Source organism: Syngnathoides biaculeatus, chromosome 5, assembly GCF_019802595.1.
Source record: "Syngnathoides biaculeatus isolate LvHL_M chromosome 5, ASM1980259v1, whole genome shotgun sequence".
Classification (NCBI taxonomy): domain Eukaryota; kingdom Metazoa; phylum Chordata; class Actinopteri; order Syngnathiformes; family Syngnathidae; genus Syngnathoides; species Syngnathoides biaculeatus.
This window is the reverse complement of record NC_084644.1, coordinates 9,745,775-9,766,599: the sequence shown is the minus strand read 5'-3', so window position 1 is coordinate 9,766,599 and position 20,825 is coordinate 9,745,775. Positions and strand designations below refer to the sequence as shown.

Genomic DNA, 20,825 nt, shown 5'->3' with positions numbered 1-20,825 from the left:
AATATCACTCTCCAGTTCAAATGTTTGTTGAGAGTTTAGCATCGCCGATCATAGTTTACTTTTCCAGTACCTTCCACTGACTGAAAAATGGTTAAGCTGTCTTCTGTTAGCTTACTTTAGCTTTGCCTAGTCCTTTATTTTCTAAACCTTATGCTAAATCAACACTGTTGCACTTTAAGAGGTCTGCTTTTTCCTGAATTTCACCTCGTCTAGCCGGTCTTAACTTACATTTTAACATTTACATATATTTACAATACCTTAGTGAAGCTGAACACCAGTATAAATATAATTTGTTATCTTATTTTAGCTTAGCATAGCCTGTTTTTGTTACCTTTACCAATACTATATAACACTTTATTTGAAGACCGGTCTGTTTAAAATGTACATTGTCTGCTCAATTTAGGTTAGACTGGTCTTAACTTGACTTCAGAATATGTTACATAAAAATGAATCACAAGTCTCCAGTTAAGATATCCGCTCTTGGGTTACGGTAGCTCAGTGTAGCCTGTGATTGATGAACTTGCCTTTTGTTTCCATTTTTGATTTCGTTGTCTTACCCAAGTTCACTTTAATGTACCTTCTTTTTACGCTTACGTTAGCTTAGCTTAGTTTCAATCGCAGATAAAAGCCTTGTCTTGTCAGTTGCGGAGACCGTGGCGACCAATTGAGACCCCGACGCGGTGACACATCTGCCCCTGGTTTGGCCGCTGACAAAAAACAGAGCGGCTCAATCAGAGTCGGGAGTTTACACGACGTTCAGCGGCGTGTCCCGCAAATCACACAAAAGACACGGCAGACTCGGCCTGTCTGCCTTAACCAAAACAAAGCTTCCTGTCGGAGGGGGCCCGGGGCTCCGGGCGGCGCCCCCGCTATCAGAATCGAAGCCGAGGGGGGACGTTCAGGTGAGCAAACACAGCTAATTAGAGCAAATAAACAGCAGCCGCGCGGCCAGCTCACGCTGATTGAACAAACGTGACCTGGATGCTAAGCCGCCGTCCAGATGGGGCCATTTTAGAGTCCTGCTTAAACATTTACTTTTCTGGTGGCAGTACAGCAGGAGGGGGACCGGGTGGGAGTTATGGGGGGGCAACAGTCAGACCGGCATCTGGATGTCATTTCATCTTGTCAAACAGGACGTTGCCATCTTCAACACTCTGCTACTTTATTTTGAAAAGGTCTCACTTTCAACTTCACAGTTCGGACTGAGGCCACATCGTACATGAAAACGATGTCAATCAAGTTAAACAAAACATTAAAAAAATGGACATTTTTATGGCCCGAGCAAGTGGTACAAAGGCCCCCCTGAAATTTTTCTGGGATTTTCCATTTTCAGAGATTGACCCAGATTTTGCAGTCTTGTTCATCCTGACGGTAATTCACATTTGGTATAAGTCGAGGGCATGAGCCTCAATTAGGGCGTCGGTAGTGTCCCGTGGAACAGTTTTTAATTAAGACCCCCGACCCTCACCCCAAACCAGTTTCACTAAGCAACATGAAATGTGTCTATCATGAGAGGACTCACACAAACGTGGCAAGAAGCCATGCCCAAAAAGACAGAGGAAGTCTGGAGTTTTGGTTTGAAGTACCCTATTTGGGGTTATTTTACCCAATTCGATGTCGCCTTCAAAAGAAGAGTTTTATCTCAGTGCCACCAAATTTAGCACGTGGAAACATGAAATTTGGTTGGCATGTCTATCATCAATAGGGCCAGAAAAAAAAATCTCAAGGCCAGTGCCTGAAAAGATACAGGGAAGACTGCAGTTTTGGTTTGATGCGGCTACTAAAGTGTCAAGATGGTCAATTTCCAGCAGACTTTTGAAACGTTTTGCCAATTCAGCCTCGCGCCCCCGTTTCACTTAGCAACATGACATTTGGTATGCATCTCTGTCATGAGTAGACCCACAAAAAAAATCCAAGAAGCCAAGCTTTGAAACAAATTGGACGTCTCCCGCAATGGTAGTGGCAATTTTAGGATAGAATTTGTCCATTTCGAGAGGTTCCTTGAGAGACTCCGTAGCTCAGTGGTTAGAGGATTAGGTTTGATAGGTTTGGTAAACCAGGGGTTGTGAGTTCATATCTCACTGGGGCCCTCTAATCCCCAAGAGGGGTTGCGTCAGGAAGGGCAACCGGCGTAAAAACTGTGCCAAACAAATATGAGGGTTCATCTCAGATGGTACGCTGTGGCGACCACTAACGGGACACGGCGAAAGAAACTTACTAGGGGTCCCTTGAATTCAGCCGCCAAAACAAGACGTAATTCGGTAGGCATTTCTATTATGAGTAGACCCACAAAGAATTGTCAAGAATCTATGTTTGAAAAGAAACAGGAAGTCTTCCATTTTGGTTTGAAGCATTTATTTCCAGGTGTCCTTTGAAGGCCATCTTGTTCTACTGGTTTTGTCCGATTTTGACCAGATTTTAACCATGTATATTACACAGATGACAGATATGTTGGAGAAGAAATGTATATAGATATAATAATGCTGTAATATTTGATCCGAACAAGGAACTTTGGTCCTTAGCAGTCCTCCAGCGCGACTGTTTGAAGGACTATGGGGCCTCTCACATGCGAGTCTAGCGCTTCTGAGGACAATCCTCAGGCGCCTCGAGTGACTCAACAACAACTGTTTGTGTACATGCACAACTCCATCAAAGAAAATAACGTACGTCTTGTTCAGGACACGCAAGCTACAACTTCTTTTCTGCCGCATTGATGACTTTGTTATGCTGTGATATATTAAAAACTGTTACAACTCATTCCTCCACATATACGTTAAAAACTCATCAGTCAATGTTTCTAAACCCACAAAACTAGTTGTCCCGTCTTCGTTAGCAAGTGTCAAATATTTTTTTTCAGGGGGGATTGGTTGATGTGGCAGGGTCAACGACTGGTTGCTCATCTCACAGTTCTGAGGACCATGGTTCAAATCCCGGCCCCCACCAACTTGAAGTTTCCATTTCCTTCCCGTGCCTGTGTGGGTTTTCTCAAAGCCCACCAGTTTTCTCCCTTATCCCAACGCAATTGGAGACACTAAATTGCCCGTAGGTGTGATCATGAGTGCGAATGGTTGTTTGATTCCATGTGCCCTGCGATTGGCTGGCAACCAGCTTGGGGTGTACTCATCCTCCTGCCCGATGACAGCTGGGACTGACTCCAGCACTCCTGCGACCCTTGTGAGGATAAGCGGCTCAGACAATGGATGGATGGATGGATGGAATTGGTTGAATGGTAACAACTTAGTAAACTAAACAACCACTAAGATGAAGTTGGTACTCCAAACAAACAAGAACACACACTTGACGAAAGCAACGGTATTTGTAGTCCAGTGTGTGTGTGTATGTGCTCATGCAGCAACCGTGTGTGAAGTGTGTTGGGCTGCTCACACACACACACGCGCGCTTGTATACACACACACCTTATTGAGGACAAAAGTATTAACAAGATCTCACGATGATTTTGTACACAACTGCAAACTACAACCATAAGAGGATTCTATTAAATTAAACATTGATCGTCAATGAAAAGTGACCATTATTATCTTTGCGCCTACGCAGTATGGATAAAATTTTACAAACGGCTCAGTACGCCACTGCAAACTGCAAACACAAACGTAAGTTGCAAAAGTACGCACACTCTGCTGTTGAACTAGTGTTACAAAAATAAAAATACTGGTCAAATCAGAAGTACTGATTCAACACGGATATGCAGACTGAAATATGGTACATAAGCACAAAAGTAAAAATACTACTTTTCTACACCAAAAAACCCATTTCCTTATTATTAACAGCGAAACAAAACAAAAAAAAATATTTGGTTGAGATAGATAGAGAGAGAGAGATAGAGATAGAGATAGAGAGAGAGAGAGAAAGAGAGAGAAAGAGAGAGAGAAGAGAGAGAAAGAGAGAAAGAGAGAAAGAGAGAGAAAGAGAGAGAGAAAGAGAGAGAGAAAGAGAGAGAGAAAGAGAGATAGATAGATAGATGATAGATAGATAGATAGATAGATAGATAGATAGATATAGATAGATAGATATAGATAGATAGATAGATAGATAGATAGATAGATAGATAGATAGATAGATAGATAGATAGATAGATAGATAGATATAGATAGATAGATAGATAGATAGATAGATAGATAGATGATAGATAGATAGATAGATAGATAGATAGATAGATAGATAGAAAATGAGGCTCTGCCAGGCACGGCCCAAAAGTGTAACATGGGTCCCCCTTCCCATGGGCTCACCACCTATGAAAGGGGCAATAGGGGTCGGGTGCGATGTGAGCTGGGCAGTGGTCAAAGTCGCCCTTGGCGATCCGATCCCTGGCTCCAAAAATTCGGATGCCTCCCTGGTGAGGTGTTCCGGGCACGTCCCACAGGAAAGAAACCCCGGGGACGACCCAGGACACGCCGGAGAGACGATGTCTCTCGGCTGGCCTGGGAACGCCTCGGGATCCCTCCGGAAGAGCTGGAAGAAGTTGCCGGGGAAAAGGAAGTCTGGGTGTCCCTGCTGAAGCTACTCCCCCCACGACCTGACCCGGAAAAGCAGTAGAAAATGGTTGGATATATATATATATATATAATATATATATATATATATATATTAACCAGAAGGAAACACATGTTGGCTTGATTTTTAGGATATCAAAACATGACGTGCCAATAACATCAAGCAACTGGATTACAGTACATGAGTACATGAGCACAAAGTTTGACGAAGATTCCGAGGTCCAAAACGCTTATCCTCATGAGGGTCGCAGGAGTGCTGGAGTCCATCCTCGCTGTCAACGGCCAGGGGGCAGGGTACACCTTGAACTGGTTTCCAGCCAATCGCAAGGCACACCGAGACAAACAATCACACCTAGGGGCAATTTAGAGTGTCCAATTAATGTTGCATGTTTTTGGGATGTGGGAGGAAACCGGAGTGCCTGGAGGAAACCCACGCAGGCACGGTGAGAACAGGCAAACTCCGCACAGGTGGGGCCGGGATCGAACCTGGGTCCTCCTATATATAAATGATTATATATATATATATATATAATCATTTATGATTATTGCAAACGCTTTGCCCCTACCTTCTCATGCAATGGACTATTCCTGCTTCTTACTGCAAATGTACAGACTTGATTCAGGAATTGTGCAAAAAAAAAAAAAATAAAAAATAAAACTTTGCTGGCACATTGCGAGAAAATGGGTGCGGAGTTACTGGAGGAGGAGAAGGCAAGACGAAAACAAAATTTGAGCAAAATGATCAAATGTGTCAATCTTTTTTTTCACCGTGACACGTAACGGGCAGAACCATTTGCAGTGTGTCAGCCCATGAGGAGGAAGTGGAGAGTGACACGAGGATTGAAATGAAGCCGTCAAAATGGTTAACTATACTAAAAACATGAATTCATGTTCTTCGCGATTACAGTTGTTCACTTGTTGGATAACCATCCTCAAAACTGAATTTAACTACTCAGAAAATGAGAAACATTTTCTCAAATCCACACTTTATAGTTACTACTAAAACATAAGTATTCAAAATCTTTGCAGGACATAAATGTGGAGGACTCCAAATAATTAAACGAGCCTCTGTGGGTGGGGAATATCTCACTTTTCTCAATCTGCTCGTGGTCATAAAATGAAATACTTAAGACAAGTACAAAAAAAAATGTACTCGGGTAAAGGAACAAAGTATCTGGACTTCATTATTTTTGACCACTGACAATTCTAAACGTTTTTTTTTTCAATGAATATCTCTGACAGTGTCAGTCACAAATGAATAATTATTATCTTTCTACTCTGAAATAAGTGAATTCATATGGGGGGAGGCGATTAAATAACTATTAATGAAACAATTCTCTTCAAAAGATGTTTTTAACACAATCACTCGACCCCAGGGGCCAGCAGATCAAATGAAACCCAAACCTCAGCTCGACAAAATATTTCTCAATCAATAAATCAACGCGAAACTTTCCCCTGAGATGTCAAAGTTATGCTGATAAAATTGGGAGTTTCGTTCTTACTTCTGTGTTTGTGGATCTTGACCGTCACCTCCACGGGCTCCTGCAGGCTGCGCGCGAGGAACACTCTCCCCGAGTCCCTCTCGATCTGCACCGGCGAGTCGGCGTCGGCGCTCACCTCGAACCACCGCTGCTCGAACCTCCGGTCCGGCACCGTGAACACCAGGTCCCCGACGCGGGCTTCATTCGGCACACTCACGGCGTACGAAACCTCCTCGGCCAGGGCGCGCGACCTCCGCTTGGGCGACCGGCGCACAAGGACCTCCAGGAAGACCGGCCCGCCGACCCGAGGCCGGTCCCCGCCGTCCTTGACGTAAAGCCGGGCTGTGACTCGGCTCAGCCCGCGGAGGGAGCCCGCCAGCGTCACCTGCCCGCTTTCGGGGTCCACGCGGAGCAAGCTGGACTCGGGCTGTGCGTAAAAAGTGACGCGTCCGTTTACATCCGCGTCTCCGTCCTTGGCGTCCAACCGGGTCAACTCCGCACCGAGCGGGGTGAACTCGTCCGCCTCCAGGGTTCGGTTACCGCCGGTGAAGCGCGGCGCGTTGTCGTTGACGTCCGTCACCTCCACCTGGATGAGGACCGGTGCCCCCGCGCACCGCTCCACGCTCAGCTCGTACATGGCAATGAACTCCCGGTCCAGACGTTTGGCTGACACCAGGACCAGGTGCCGCCGGCGTCCGTGGAGGCGAACGAGCCGGAAATCGGACGCGTAGCTCCCTTTCAGCGCGGCCGCACTACCGGGGCAGACGTCGGTTACCACCGGCACGGCAACGCCGTCCACGGGCGTCCCGGCCGGGGAGTTCTCCGGGATTCGTCCGGAGTAGTGAGAGCGACGAGCGGAACTTGGCAGCAGGTGGACGAAGAGGAAGATGACGACGAGAAAGTACGGGGAGAGTTCTTTCCCCCCCATTTTCCATTAAAGAAACACAAAAACAAGAACCCCGTAGTCCTTTTTTTTATACTCCAAATTTTACACCCCCGTCCAAAAAAAAAAAAAAAAAAGAAAGAAATGAGTCAAACTTCCTTAATTTAACACCTAAACCGACCTTAAATTGCAAAACAACTCCATCCTCTTCTCCATGAAACAAAACCTGTTCAACGGAATGACTCTCTTTGAGTAATAAAAGTCTCTTAATGACCGAAAATAGACAAATCTGAGACATCCAACGCGGAGGGGTGCCGAGTGTGTCCAGTGCCGGATGGAGGCTGGATTGGAGTGAAAACGGGGGCGGGGGGGAGAACACAAGACTGGGAGAAAACTCAAAGGGGCTCCATGTGGCTCTGGAGGCCCCGCCCACCCCACGAGGAGACGGACCAATCGCGGAGCAGGAGTCGGCCTTGATTGACAGGCGGGGAAGACCCACTTTATGATGGGACGAATTTGGGATTTAACAGAAATTCGCGAGCAACCCTCCAAATGAGCTCCCAAGTCACTCATGGTCAAGACTTTTTTTTTTTACAAATGTATTTCTCATAATTGTGACATAGGTCGAACACCAATAATGTTGTGCTCTGTAGATTTTATGAAGGTTTTGTGTTGTAAATGGCAAAATCTGGTCAAATAAATTAATTTTTTGCCCACTTTTTCTAATTGTTTTTACAGATATCCAAAGATAAAGAATACCAAATAATAAAAAGAAAATCGTAAAGCGTCATCTGCAGTTATTTTCAATCTATTAAAACATTTTTAAAAAGTGTTCATTTTTTTTTCTCTGGTCATATGTTAGGCCTTTGGTCAACATTTCGCGCTTCCACGGTCATGCGCGAGGATTCGTTGTGGAAAAACAATCGTTTTCCGACCGCAGGTGCACAGTGCTTCATAAAATCAAACGCTTGGTCGGCTCAGCTGGCGCTTGAGAGAGACGTAACCCTCAAATTCACAACTGAGCGAAAAGCCGCCGTCCTGCGAGTGGGAGAGCTTGGATTTTCTGGAAAAACAGTCAAATGTTTGCTGCGAGAGATAAATTCCATTCCGCTTATCCTCACGAGGGTCACGGGGAGCGCCGGAGTCTATCTCAGCTGGCAATGGGCACGAGGCGGGGTACACCTTGAACTGGTTGCCAGTCAATCACAGGGCACATAGAGACAAACAGTTGCACTCGCAATCACACCTAGGGACAATTTTGAGTGTCCAATTAAATGTTGCATGTTTTTGGGATATGGGAGGAAACCGGAGTGCCCGGAGAAAACCCACGCAGGTACGGGGAGAACGTACAAATTCCACACAGGCGTGTCTGGGATTGAACCTGTGACCTCAGAACTGTGAGGCCAACGCTTTAGCAGCTGAGCCACCGTGCCGCCCGAGAGATAAATTAATTGTTGAAATAAAATAAATGTAATCAAACATTTACTGCGTGGTCCCCGCACTGATGTCAACATTGGGTAAGCGGGGAATTACCCAATTAAATGTACCTCTTCATCTTGCCTCTAATATATAAAATCACCAATGCTAAAAAAAAAAAAAAAAAAAATGTATTAAAACAGCTCGCGACTGTGCCACATAGATCGTCTGGAAAAATTCACAATATTTATATTAATACCATGACAAAAAACATTGAAAGAAAATACATTAACTTCATCGGAGGTACTGATTGTTAATTGGCTACAGATAGATGTGGGTAATCGATAATGTTACATTTACTCTGTTACATTTAGTTGCTCTCGTCTAACTAGTTTAAAAGTGGCCCACGTGTTTTGTTCATTCACGCTATTAAAATAATAAATCAAAAGTAACTCACCAGTTACTCAATAATGTGTATTTTTTTTTCACTTTTCTGACTCCAATAGTCGCTTGGATGACGACCCAATACATTAACTTAAGTTACACTTTTTTAAAGTAACCAGATTTTTGTACCCGTGTCTGGCTGCTCACAAGTTTTTGCTCGTCAAACTTCGCTAGCTCAGAGTAGCCAATCGGTGGACGTAGAATTGCGAACATCGTCGACTGGCCAGTGCTGTGGCTCTGTGGAAAAAAATTAAAATGTAAATGGTTGAAGAAATAGTACCATTCCTAACGTACAGTCATTTAAATGACGTCGCCCAGTACTACTAATTCTGACACTGATGATGTCATCTAATTGGAAAAAAAATGACGTTTTGATGTACACTTATAAGAAGCAGTCCATTCAAGAAAATGTTATGAAATGAAGAGAATAGAGAATTAACTAATCTGTCTTGACTGACACTGCACAGTACAACGTCGGTTCTCGACAACAATCCGTTCCAGAGGGCGGTTCGAGAAGTAATTTGTTCGAAAACTGAATCGATATTTCCCATTACAAATAATGGAATAAGGAATAATGCGTTCTAAGCCTAAAAAAAATAGACTGTTTAAAGCATATTTTTTCGCTTTTCCTGAACATAAACTGCATGGTAGAAATACATATATAGTTTAAATAATTTGTAAGATAAAATAATTTAAGAAATTTATTTATTTTTATCTTAAAATGTATGCTTTAGTAGTAGAGTACGCTAGGCTGGGAGTGCATTGCTGTATCTGTAGCGACTTGGCCCCCAGCTTTGTCAACTTTTTTTTAATTAAGTGCAGAATAACTTGAAACAAGCAATAATGGGTGGGGTTACAAAAACAGCACAGTGGATTAGCTGTTAAAGCGTTGGCCTCACAGTTCTGAGGTCACAGGTTCAATCCCGGACCCGCCTGTGTGGAGTTTGCATGTTCTCCCCGTGCCTGTGTGGGTTTTCTCCGGGCACTCCGGTTTCCTCCCACATCACAAAAACATGAAACATTAATCGGACACTATAAATTGCCCGTAGGTGTGATTGCGAGTGCGGCTGTTTGTCTCCATGTGCCCTGCGGTTGGCTGGCGACCAGTTCAGGGTGTACCCCGCCTCCTGCCCGTTCACAGCTGGGATCGGCTCCAGCACTCCCCACGACCCCCGTGAGGATAAGCAGTGAAGAAAATGGATGGATAGCATGCAAAAACATTAACTCGTGACTCGAGTTAACGAAATCTTTGAAACAAAACAAAAATGCAGAACGTTGGGACGTTCAAGAACCGAGTATTCACTGTATCTCATGAAGTGGCGGTTTTCCTGCTGGGTGTGATCACACACTGACGCCTTTGATCAATCTCCACGCTGATCGGTCGCCACCGTCGTGGTCGCCACAGGTCACAAACAGATAACAAAGGAGGCGAATATGGTCGCTCTTGTGTTTGGACTATTCGCTTTGTGATTACATCACTTGTGAGCAAATCCCATGGTGCTCATCCATCAGCTCAAATGTTTAGAATTACCCCCCCCCCCAAAAAAAAAGCACACTTTGTAGACATGAATGTGTTTTCTTTGCTTTGAAAAGAGTGACAGCTCAAAGCTGCGTTGGGAAGAGGAAGCTACCCCCCCCCCCCTCGGAGACGTCAGAATTATCTCCACATGTTGGCGGCGGCCTGATGAAAGCAAAGCGACGCTTTGAGAGTGAGTGGCGAGATGGCGAAACGACGTGCGGGATGAATGGAATCACTTTGTTTGCTCTTGTTTTATTAGCTTGTTCTCATTTAAGCGCACGCGCCGACAAAAAAAAGCGTGGAAATGATATCAAAAATCATACGCGAATCAACAGGGTTCCTCTCCTAGTAGGGAACCATCATAATCCCCGAATGTTTGAAGGCGTTTGTTGGAACGTGAAGGAAACGAGCACTAAAAAGTACGTTCTGGTGTGATATCAACTGTGTTGAGTCATATATTCAAAAGGTGTCAAACCCAAGGCCCGGGGCCCAGGTCCGGCCCGCCGCATAATTTTATGTGGCCCGCTACGGCATATCATGTATGTCCACTTCCATGATTCTTGGTGAAAATCTACTAAAATTTCAAATTGTCAAATATCATGAATGATAAACTTGAGATATCATATATTTTTATGTTCCCAACAAATATAAGCGTTCATCTGAGATGTTACGCTGTGGTGACCGCTAATGGGACAAGCCGACAGAAACTTCCCAAACAACAATAGTTAAAAAAAAACCATTACCCTTGATTTCTGATGCCAAAACTAGTTCATAATTCCATCCATCCATTTTCTTAGCCGCTTATCCTCACAAGGGTTGCAGGAGTGCTGGAGCCAAGCCAGCTATCAACGGGCAGGTGGCAGGGTACACCCTGAACCGGTTGCCAGTCAGTCACAGGGCAAGTATCAACACCGTCCATGAGCGGGAATCGATACCACGTTGCCCGCACCAAAGTCAGGCCCGTGTACCGCTAGAACAGTGACTCCAGTTCAATTACCATCATGTAATTGTGAGGCCACTTTTCAAGGCCACGTTACGCAGAACGCACGACGGAAAGACCAGTTTCAGGACAGAAAGCGCGGACACTTAAAGGAGAAATCCGGTGCTTTGCATGAACAGTGTATCCAATAGTTCATGTAATATGCATCCTATTTTGACAATGTGATGTTGAATCCTCTCTCATTTAATAGTGTTTTAAGATGATTTTTGTTGACAATTATGAATTTTCAGGGGCGCTGTCATTTTCGTGAGTGACATGATCTACGTGGGCGAATGTGACGTGTACCGTGCCGTTCCAAACACTCGATTACATGGGACACAGTTTATGCCAAGCGTCGATTTCTTGTATTTATCCTCATCTGATGAAGAAATAGCAGTATCGGTTGATCGGGAAGACGGAGGAATACTTCCAGACGGATTTGAACCTGTGGCTGTAATTAATGTTGAATATTCGGATTGGTTCTTCGGGCGGAATGACGCGGACTCTGACTACTCGGAGGCCTACGCGCGACATAAGTGCGTTCTTTGGACGGGAATGACGCGGAGTCTGACGAGCGAGCTCTAGCTGCGGGCCGCGAGCCGAGCTTTCAGGCGGCGGAGGGCTTTAGCCGAGCTTCGGTGGTGGCGGAGGCCTTTAGCCTAGATTCGGCGTCCGGGGCTAACGAAGTGGGCGGTGGCGGGCCGCGAGCCGAGCTTTCGGGCGGCGGAGGCCTTTAGCCGAGCTTCGGCCTCCGGGGCTAACGTTCGGCGGACGTCAAAGCTAGGCTAAAGGCCTCCGCCACCACCGAAGCTCGGTTAAAGGCCTCCCTGGACGTTGAAGCTCGGCTCGCGGCTGGCGCCGGAGCTCGCTTGTCAGACTCTGCGTCATTTCCTTCCGAAGAACCATCTGAATATTCAACATTTACAGCCACAGGTTCAAATCCGTTTGGAAGTATTCCTCCGTCTTCCCGATCAACCGATACTGCTATTTCTTCATCAGATGAGGATAAATCCAAGAAATCGGCACTGGGCATAAACGGTGTCCCGCGTAATCGAGCCTTTCTTGCGGTACTGTACACGTCACACGTGACTCACAAAAATGGCAGCGCCCCTGAAAATTCGTAATTGTCGATAAAAATCTTCCCAAAACACTATTAAATGAGAGGATTTAACATCACATTGTTAAAATATGGTTCATATTTACATGAAATATTGGATACACTGTTCATGCAAGAACTGGATTTCCCCTTTAAATCCTGAATCTCAAGACCAAAGGCAGAAGTCCCATCACCACACTGCGTCGTCCATATTCAGTCTGTGACATATGGCTCAAATCAGCGTTCATCTGTCCGCCAAATGTCACGCGGCAATCTGACAACCATCAACCCGGGCCGACACGCAAACGCAGCCAGCGCGTGCGTTTTCCCGGCAGATGGAGACCAGCCGCCAAATGACGCTCGAAATTGTGCGGCGTTTGCCTATCGCAGGTGACTGACGGGCAAAGTGTGTGATTATCGAACGCACGCACGCGTACGCCCGCCGCCCCTGCGCGCGCACACTTAATGACCGCTAACCGTAATCATAATTAGGCCTGACAAAACGAATCCAAAAAAAATGTAGCTGAGTAAAATATGTGATGGCTGCCGGGCTCTTCTGGAGTTGCAGAGACGTGCGCGTTTGTGTGTACGTCGAGTGGGTGTTTGAAGCTATTTCTTTCCACTCAGCCTCTAATAACGGTGTTTTCAAAGAGCTGTCAATCAAGTGGCACCCGCGTCTCCTGCGCTCAGATGCATGATGGGATGCGATGTGATGTTTCCGCAGCAAATTGGGAAGCGACTGCTTGTTTGGATGGACCCAGCGCAAAGTCAAATGGCTCGAAATGCATTAATTCGTAAATTCGGAATTCATATTCTTGAGACTTTTTTTTGAGGCGGTACGGTGGAGAAGCTGGAAGGCGTTGGCCTCACGGTTCTGAGGTCCCGGGTTCGATCCCGGACCCGCCTGTGTGGAGTTCTCCTCGTGCCTGCGTGGGTATTCTCTGGGCACTCCGGTTTCCTCCCACAGCCCAAAAAGATGCAACATTAACTGGACACTCTAAATTGCCCCAAGGTGTGATTGTGAGTGCGACTCTTTGTCTCTATGTGCCCTGTGATTGGCCGGCAACCAGTTCAGGGTGTACCTCGCCTCCTGCCCGTTCACAGCTGGGATAGGCTCCAGCTTCCCCGCGACCCTTGTGAGGATAAGCGGCTTGGAAAATGACATGACATGGAACGGAATACATTATCGATTCATTCTGAAAATGAAAATTGTAAACTGCCAAAATTGACCCTAAAGTGGCTGCTTCAAACCAAAAAGCCATTTTGTAGGCCTAACCGGAATGGACTTGCCCACCAAATTTCACGTTTCCAAGTAAAACTGGCTACAGGGGTTGAATTTTCAAAATACTGTAGAACCTCAGTTCTCGACCACAATCTGTTCCAGAAGGCGGTTCGAGAAGCGATTTGTTCGAAAACCGAATCGATGTTTCCCATTACAATTAATGAAAAAAGAAATAATGGGTTCCAAACCTAAAAAAGGGGGGCTTTTTAAAGCATTTTTTTTAGCTTTTCCTGATAATAAACTGGACATTAGAAATACTTTTATAGTTTAAATACTTTATATAATACAATTATTTCAGAAATATATTTATTTTTTGCTTTAAATGTATGTTTTAGTAGTAGAGTAGGCTAGGCTGGGAGTGCATTGCCGTATCTGTAACGACTGGGCCACCAGCCATGTAAACTTTTTGTATTAACAAAGTGTAGAATAAGCAACAAGCAATAATGGGTGGGGGGGAAGCAAACCATTTTTTTTTATATTTACAAAACGTAACATACAAAAACATGAACTCGAGTTAATGAAATCTTTGAAACAAAACAAAAATGCAGAAATGGTAATGGAACAGAGCATTATTAAAGTTCACAAGAAAAAAGCAATGCAAAACTATCAATGGCTATATCAAATCTCTTGGGTTGGGGTGACTCGCCCCCCGGAAGTTCTTTTCTCTTTCTAAAGAACTTATTTAGTGTCACGTCTTTGGAGCCACGATTGGGGGTGAATAGTCCTCAATACGAAGAAAACACAGTCAGCACATGTAGCTAGCGGGACACATCTCCGTACAGAGGGCGCGTTATACACAACGCGCATCGTGGCTCAGCTGGTCGGCCCGCGCGCGTTATGTTATTTCCGGGTTTTGTTGGGGGCGTTCGAGTACCGATTTCCGTTCGAAAACAGAAGCAAAAAAAATCTCAAAATCTTTGTTCGAAAACCGATTTGTTCGAGAACATTCGTAGACATTCGAGAACCGAGTATTCCCCGTATCCCGGAGTGTGCCGCTACTGAACTCAAATTCGCTACTCAAATTTTTCCCCCGAGATGAACAAACTTGCCACTTTTTGAATTTTTCAATATGGCAAAGCCCTCAAAATGTTGAAAATTGTTTGCAAAATATCAGCTTCGTTGTTGCAGGGACACCTTTTGAAAGGGTTCGTTCACATTTAATAAAAACGCACAATAATGTCCTCTCGACTGTTAAAATGTTTAGTTAGAGGACGCTTGTTTGGGCTTTAAAAGCACTTTGCGTGCCTGTGTTTAAAAAAAAAAAAAACGAAAAAAGAAAAAAAAAACATCATTACGATTTTTAATGCAAACTAAAAATATATTTTCATGTCCTCAATCTGCAGCTGCAGGAGCAAAAATGACATTAATTACACGTCGTAAAAGGATTACACGTGCACGCTAAAAGGGATAATACGCAATATTGCTTTTGGTGCGTTTGCATCACGCTTGCTGTCGGCGCTTGGCGAAAGCCGCTAATGTGAGTCAATGAATTAGCTGCAATAAATAACGAGATTGCTTAGCGCACCCGCGAGAGGAAAAAAAAAAAAAATAAAGGTGTGTTTGCGCGTGAGAGTGTGTGTGCAAAATCCAAAATGATAAACAACTAGCATGGAAGCACACCACCCTTAATTGTCATTTCACTGTTGACAGTTTTGAGAAAAGGAAATTAAATAAAAGTGTCATTTTTTTCTTGAAATAGGATTGTGTCTATGACAGGAGTGTCAAACTCATTTTTGTCACGGGCCAGATTGTAGTTACGGCTGTTATGACTGTGAAACCATAAAAAAACATTAATCGCCTCATCATATTGACACTTGAAATTTATGAACTACGTTTGGAATCAGAAATGAAGGGTAATGGTTTTTTCCACTATTGTTGATTTCTGGGCACATTAAAATGCTTATGATATCTCAACGTTATCAATTATGATATGACAATTTAAAATTGTGTTCCATATTTTAACCAGAACCATGGAACACACATGATTTGCCTTGGCAAGCCACATAAAATCATGCAGCGGGCCAGATTTGGCCCCCGGGCCTTGAGTTTGACCCCTGTGCTTTATGATATCACATGACCAAAAACACAGAAGCTGCATGACCACACAGTTAAGTCGATGACACCACCATGTTGTCTGTGAAGTAACGCGTACACACAGCGACGTCAAATGGCTTCTCAGTGAAGTCACATGACCAAAAATGTAAGCCACATGACCACACCGTACTTTAAAGCTCAAGTGTCACCCCTATAAACATGCTAAGATAGATATTGAAATATAAAATACATATAACATTATTCACTTCAATGTCTATATGAAAAAATGAATCCATCCGTGCGTAAAGTTTGCGGAAGTGTCATCCGACATGCAAGTGGTCGCCATATTGGGTGCATCAACTGTCCGTGATGTCACCCCAGACATTCAGACAAAACACGCCGTGACCACTACTACGGGACACACCCCTTCAGACACGAAAGCTCTTTTCGAAGAACATCTCACAACCGAGTGTACGGGGCAATATTATTGTTTCAAGCTATATTTAGATGATATGCGGATCACTTCGAACTAACAACAGACTCCCACACATTATGTATGACACAGCCCGGCCAAAGCCGTGCTCGTCCGCAAGCCGCGGCTTCGACGGCGGCTCGTCCGCCCACCTACTATGGGACATGGAAGCTCTTGTCGAAGAAGAGAACATCTCACAATCGAGTGAAGTGACCGGGTCAATATTACCCTGTTGTTTCGAGCCATATATAGATGATATGCGGCTCGCGGCCAAACCGCATACAGCCAAACATTCCTCCCTGTCCGATCCACCTCCGCGCAGCGTGGATGAGCCACCCCGGCCGAAGCCATGATCGGCGGACACGGCGCCGACTGGCACATTGACAAATTTAGCACCTCTGAATTACGGACGCGGATCTTTTGTTACATTCTGAAAGGATTACAACTATTGTTTTTTTTTTAGTAGCTGTATACACACCTACCTGTCATTTGGAACCCACAAAGCTCTCGTCCTTTGCACCCGTGCAATCCATTTTTCATGATGCACCGAGTCTCTTGGGAACTTGTGAAGGGTAAATCCATCCCCACGAGTGTTCCAGCAATGTCCAGCAATGCAACGAGCCGGCATTTTGGCTAACACAAAAGAACAAAGAACTACCTTCTCGCACGAAAAACTAACAGAAACAAACGAGTCCGCTTGAGTGCGCTACTGCCCGGTACGTCACTCCCTGCTTCTTCTCGAAAACAAATCCCTCGAGAGGATTTTCATGGCGGGAGTCACAAAAAGTCATAAATGTCAAAATCATGTTTTGTGGTGAAAAAACGCATGGGTCCATGTCGGCTGCCGTTTTTTCATTAATAACAAACTAAAAATCATCCATTTCATGACAGTGGGACTTTAATGGACTGCAACAAGTGAATTGCTCAAGTTTAGCAAAAGCTGTCTTTGGCTTTTACACCTGAAAGAACCCCCCGCCCCCATAAAAAAAAAAAAAACAAAAAAAAAAACGAGTGATTTCAACCAGAATGGTATGTGTCATTCTTTTGGGATTTTGATGCAAGGACGTTAGAGCATTTGTAAGACACCTGGGAACTCTTCTAAATTGTGAAAAAAAAAGGCACAAATTGTCTGTTTCTTTCAAATCCGAGCTTTCCTGTGCTACGTTTATTCTGCGTCTTTCCCCGTTTAGGCTCCGAAAGTGACGCCGTGAACTTGAAAGGAGCTCCAACTGACTGATGTTCCTGACAACAGACTCCAGATCGTCTGAACGCACACTTAAGTGTGTCTGCATCTTGCTCCCTGGACTCACACATCTTCAAGTGTTTAAACGTACAGATGGACAGGAAACGCCCGTCAACCAGTCACTCAATCAGAGTGTGTTGTGACAGAGAGAGACTGCCAGATTATTAATCCTTCAACCTCTCCCGCCATCACCTCCATGCACCTACTCATGCTGAACCCCATGATCTGTCACGTGCCATCGGTGCGGGGAAGGACCCAAATGCAGGACTCCGAGACAAAGCCATAATGTGCAGTGGGTTTTATTTCAGAAGTAGTGTCGGCACCCAGTGACCCGGTGCAAACTCAATGAACTGGCAAATGCCCGTGACGAAAACTACAACATAAAATGCATGGTCAATTAACATGCTAAATGCGGAACAGCCGTGACGAATGCCAGAGGTGGCACCGCCCAGAGCGGTGACCAGGCCACGCCGCTCCTGGCCCTGCTCATGACATGATCGCCATCAAAGAAGTCATATTGTAATGACTTCAGCAATAGACAACATTTTTCAGACACAGAGAGGAACGTAAGGAAAATGTCTAGCAATACCGCTTATCCTCACTATGGTCACGGGTGTGGTGGAGCAAATCCAAGGTGAGTGAGGTAGTGTACACCGAGTTGGTCGCCACCCAATCACAGGGAAGACATGGACAAAGTAAGATTCGCACCTGCGACCAATTTAGAGACTTCAACAAACTTACCGTCCGTGTCGAGTTGGGATAAAAGTTTTGGGACCGCCACACGAAGTGAAAATTTATAGCAGGGGACAAAAGTACAACGAGACCAACAGAAGGTTCAAAGTGAAGACAAAGTCGACAAAGGTATTAGGACACGCACACAAAGTGAACATTTAGAGTTTGGACAAAAGTATTGCGACATGAACAGGTTGTAAAAAGGTAGAGGACAAAAGTATTGCGATACCACAGAACTTGAAAATGGGGAGTTTGGATGAAAGTGTTGGGACACCTGCAGAAAGAGATTTTAAAAGTGAAGAAAATGTGTGTGTGTTTGTGTCTATCACGAACCAGTGGTGCGAGGGCGCACCCAAATGCAGGACTTCCAGGAAGAGGCACAATGTTCAATGTGGTTTTATTGAGGAAACTGGTTAATACTGAAAAGCAGTGCAAAACAAGCCAGAGGGACAAAAACAGGATCCAAAAGACATACGGCAAGTTCCGATGACTACGGGGCAAACTAACAAGCTTAACAGGACATGATCAAACAAAAGGGCACAGAATCTGTGACAGGTGTCAGGTGTCAGAGGTGGCACCGCCCAGTGCAGTGGCCAGGCCACACCCCTCTTGGTAGTGGTCAGGCCTTGCTCATGACAGCGTCTGGTTGTTGCTTGGTTAAAAGCATGAAGAGATCAGAGAAGGTGAAGAGCAGAAAGAAATTTGCATTTTGCCGTTTGAACCATGCCGAGCCGTTAGGCCACATCCAGAATGCAAACAGTGACGATGGCGAGCAGCTTCGTCACAAAAGCGTCTCTCCGAACGAGAGTCAAGTCGGCGTGATAGTTAAAGGACGGCGAGTAGCGGCATGGCGAGACCCGGGGGGACGCGTGTAGGGAAAAGATGGTTCGGGATGAAGCAGACGCTACGGGTAAAAAGCACTTTATGAGAGCGGGAAGGCGCAAGTGAAGCTGGAAGCCAAAAAGGAAGTGGCAGCAAGTCCCAGAGATGCAGGAGAAGACGGCGTTTGTGTCAAGAACGAGACTTGTGTTGGGAATCACTTCATAGCCACAATCCAGTGGCCTATATACAGATTTGGCCATTTTGGAGATGGGTTTGAATGCAGAGAGTATTGGGTATTCCCTACATAATGCTCTTCCTTCTACAATATAGTGATTCAAGGGCCACTGTCATGAAATGCATGATTTTTTTAGTATGTTATTCATGAAAAAACGGCAGCCGACATGGACCCACGCGTTTTTTTTCACCACAAAAAATGATTCTGACATAAACAGCTTTTTGTAACTCCCCCCATGAAAAGCCTCTCGAGGGATTTGTTTTCGTGAAGAAGCAGGAAGTGACGTAAATGGCAGGAGCGCCCTCAAGCGGACTCGTTTGTTTCTATTAGTTTTCCCTGCGGCAAGCTAGCTCGTTGTTCCTTCGTGTTAGCCAAAATGCCGGCTTGCTGCATTGCCGGACATTGCTTGAACACCCGGGAGGGTGGATTTACCATTCATAAGTTTGCAAGGGACCCGGTTCGTCGTGAAAAATGGATTGCACGGGTACAACGGACGACAGCTTCGTGGGTTCCAAATGACAGGTAGGTGTGTATACAGCTACTAAAAAAAATAATAGTTTGGGGCGGACCACGTAATCGGTCTCTCATAACGTAACAAAAGACCCGCGTACGTATGACAGGCGTGCTAAATGTGTCGATGTGCACGTCGGACGGCCTCGGGCTTGCCGGCGAAGGCTGCTGCGTAGTTTCGCTAGCGAAGGCTGCGCGTTGTGCTCGCGGACGGCAGCAGCTCTGAACAACACTGCCGACAATGCCTCACTCAGCCGCGTGTGACGACAACGCAGTAAAGTGCCCCGGCTCGACTGTGTTGTTCATCGTGTACTGCGGAAGCTATGAACAACCCCCTAAAGCAGCCCGGCGTGGCTCCGTGATAAGCCACCTCGGCGCCGAAAATGACACACAGAAGCTGAGGCGCCGCGTCCACCGGTCACGGCTTCGGCAAAGGCTGCGCGTCGGGCTCGCGGACGGCGGCGGCTCTGAAAAACGCTGCCGACAATGCAGCACTCAGCCGCGTGCGACGACAAAGCAGTAAAGCGCCCCGGATCAACGGTGTTGTTCATCGCGTACTGCGGCTATGAACAACCCCCTAAAGCAGCACGGCTCGGCTCTGTGATAAGCCACCTCGGCGCCGAAAATGAGCCACACTGGCTGGTGGCGATGAGCCGCAATAGCTGATCTCTGCCACGGAAGCGGATCGGACGGGGAGCCGGTTTGGCCGTGATCGCATATCATCTGAATATGGCTCGAAACAATAGGGTAATATTGCCCTGGTAACTTCAAACGGTTGTGTGATATTCTCTTCTTCGAAAAGAGCTTCCGGGTCAGAAGGGGCGTGTTTATCTCCCATTGTTAGGGTGTACCGCGTGTTTTCATTGGTGAATGTCCGGAAGACGCCACGGACAGAGGATGCAGCCATTATGGCGACCACTTGGATGTCGTCGGATGAGACTCCCGCAACTTTGCGCATGGATGACGCGCTCTCCGCTCATATTCATTTTTTCGAGTATACATTGAAGTGAATAATCTTATATGTATTTTTCATTTCAATATCTTATTTTAGAATTTTATAGGGATGACAATAGACCTTTATGGAACAGGGGTTGACTGAATGATTCCAAACACAGTTCGGGGGAGCATGACTTCTTCACTGGAAAAATAAAAAGGAGTCATCGGTT

General features: G+C 45.5%; 1 protein-coding gene and 1 long non-coding RNA gene across 3 annotated transcripts in view; one reads left to right on the top strand and one right to left on the bottom strand.

Annotated features, from left to right (window-relative positions):
* The window catches only part of LOC133501010 (uncharacterized), a 30,308-nt gene extending 24,142 nt beyond the window's left edge, over nt 1–6,166 (top strand). The window contains exon 3 of the long non-coding RNA XR_009795072.1: nt 6,060–6,166. This is a non-coding gene — a long non-coding RNA (uncharacterized LOC133501010). The remainder of the gene's footprint in view (nt 1–6,059) is intronic.
* Nucleotides 1–7,506, bottom strand: part of si:dkey-22o22.2 (neural-cadherin) — a 124,950-nt gene extending 117,444 nt beyond the window's left edge. For both annotated transcript variants that reach the window (XM_061820373.1, XM_061820375.1), the window contains exon 1: nt 6,014–7,506. In XM_061820373.1, the coding sequence (XP_061676357.1) occupies nt 6,014–6,920 (907 nt within the window). In that variant the 5' untranslated portion in view covers nt 6,921–7,506. The remainder of the gene's footprint in view (nt 1–6,013) is intronic.
* Between the last annotated feature and the right edge of the window lie 13,319 nt (nt 7,507–20,825).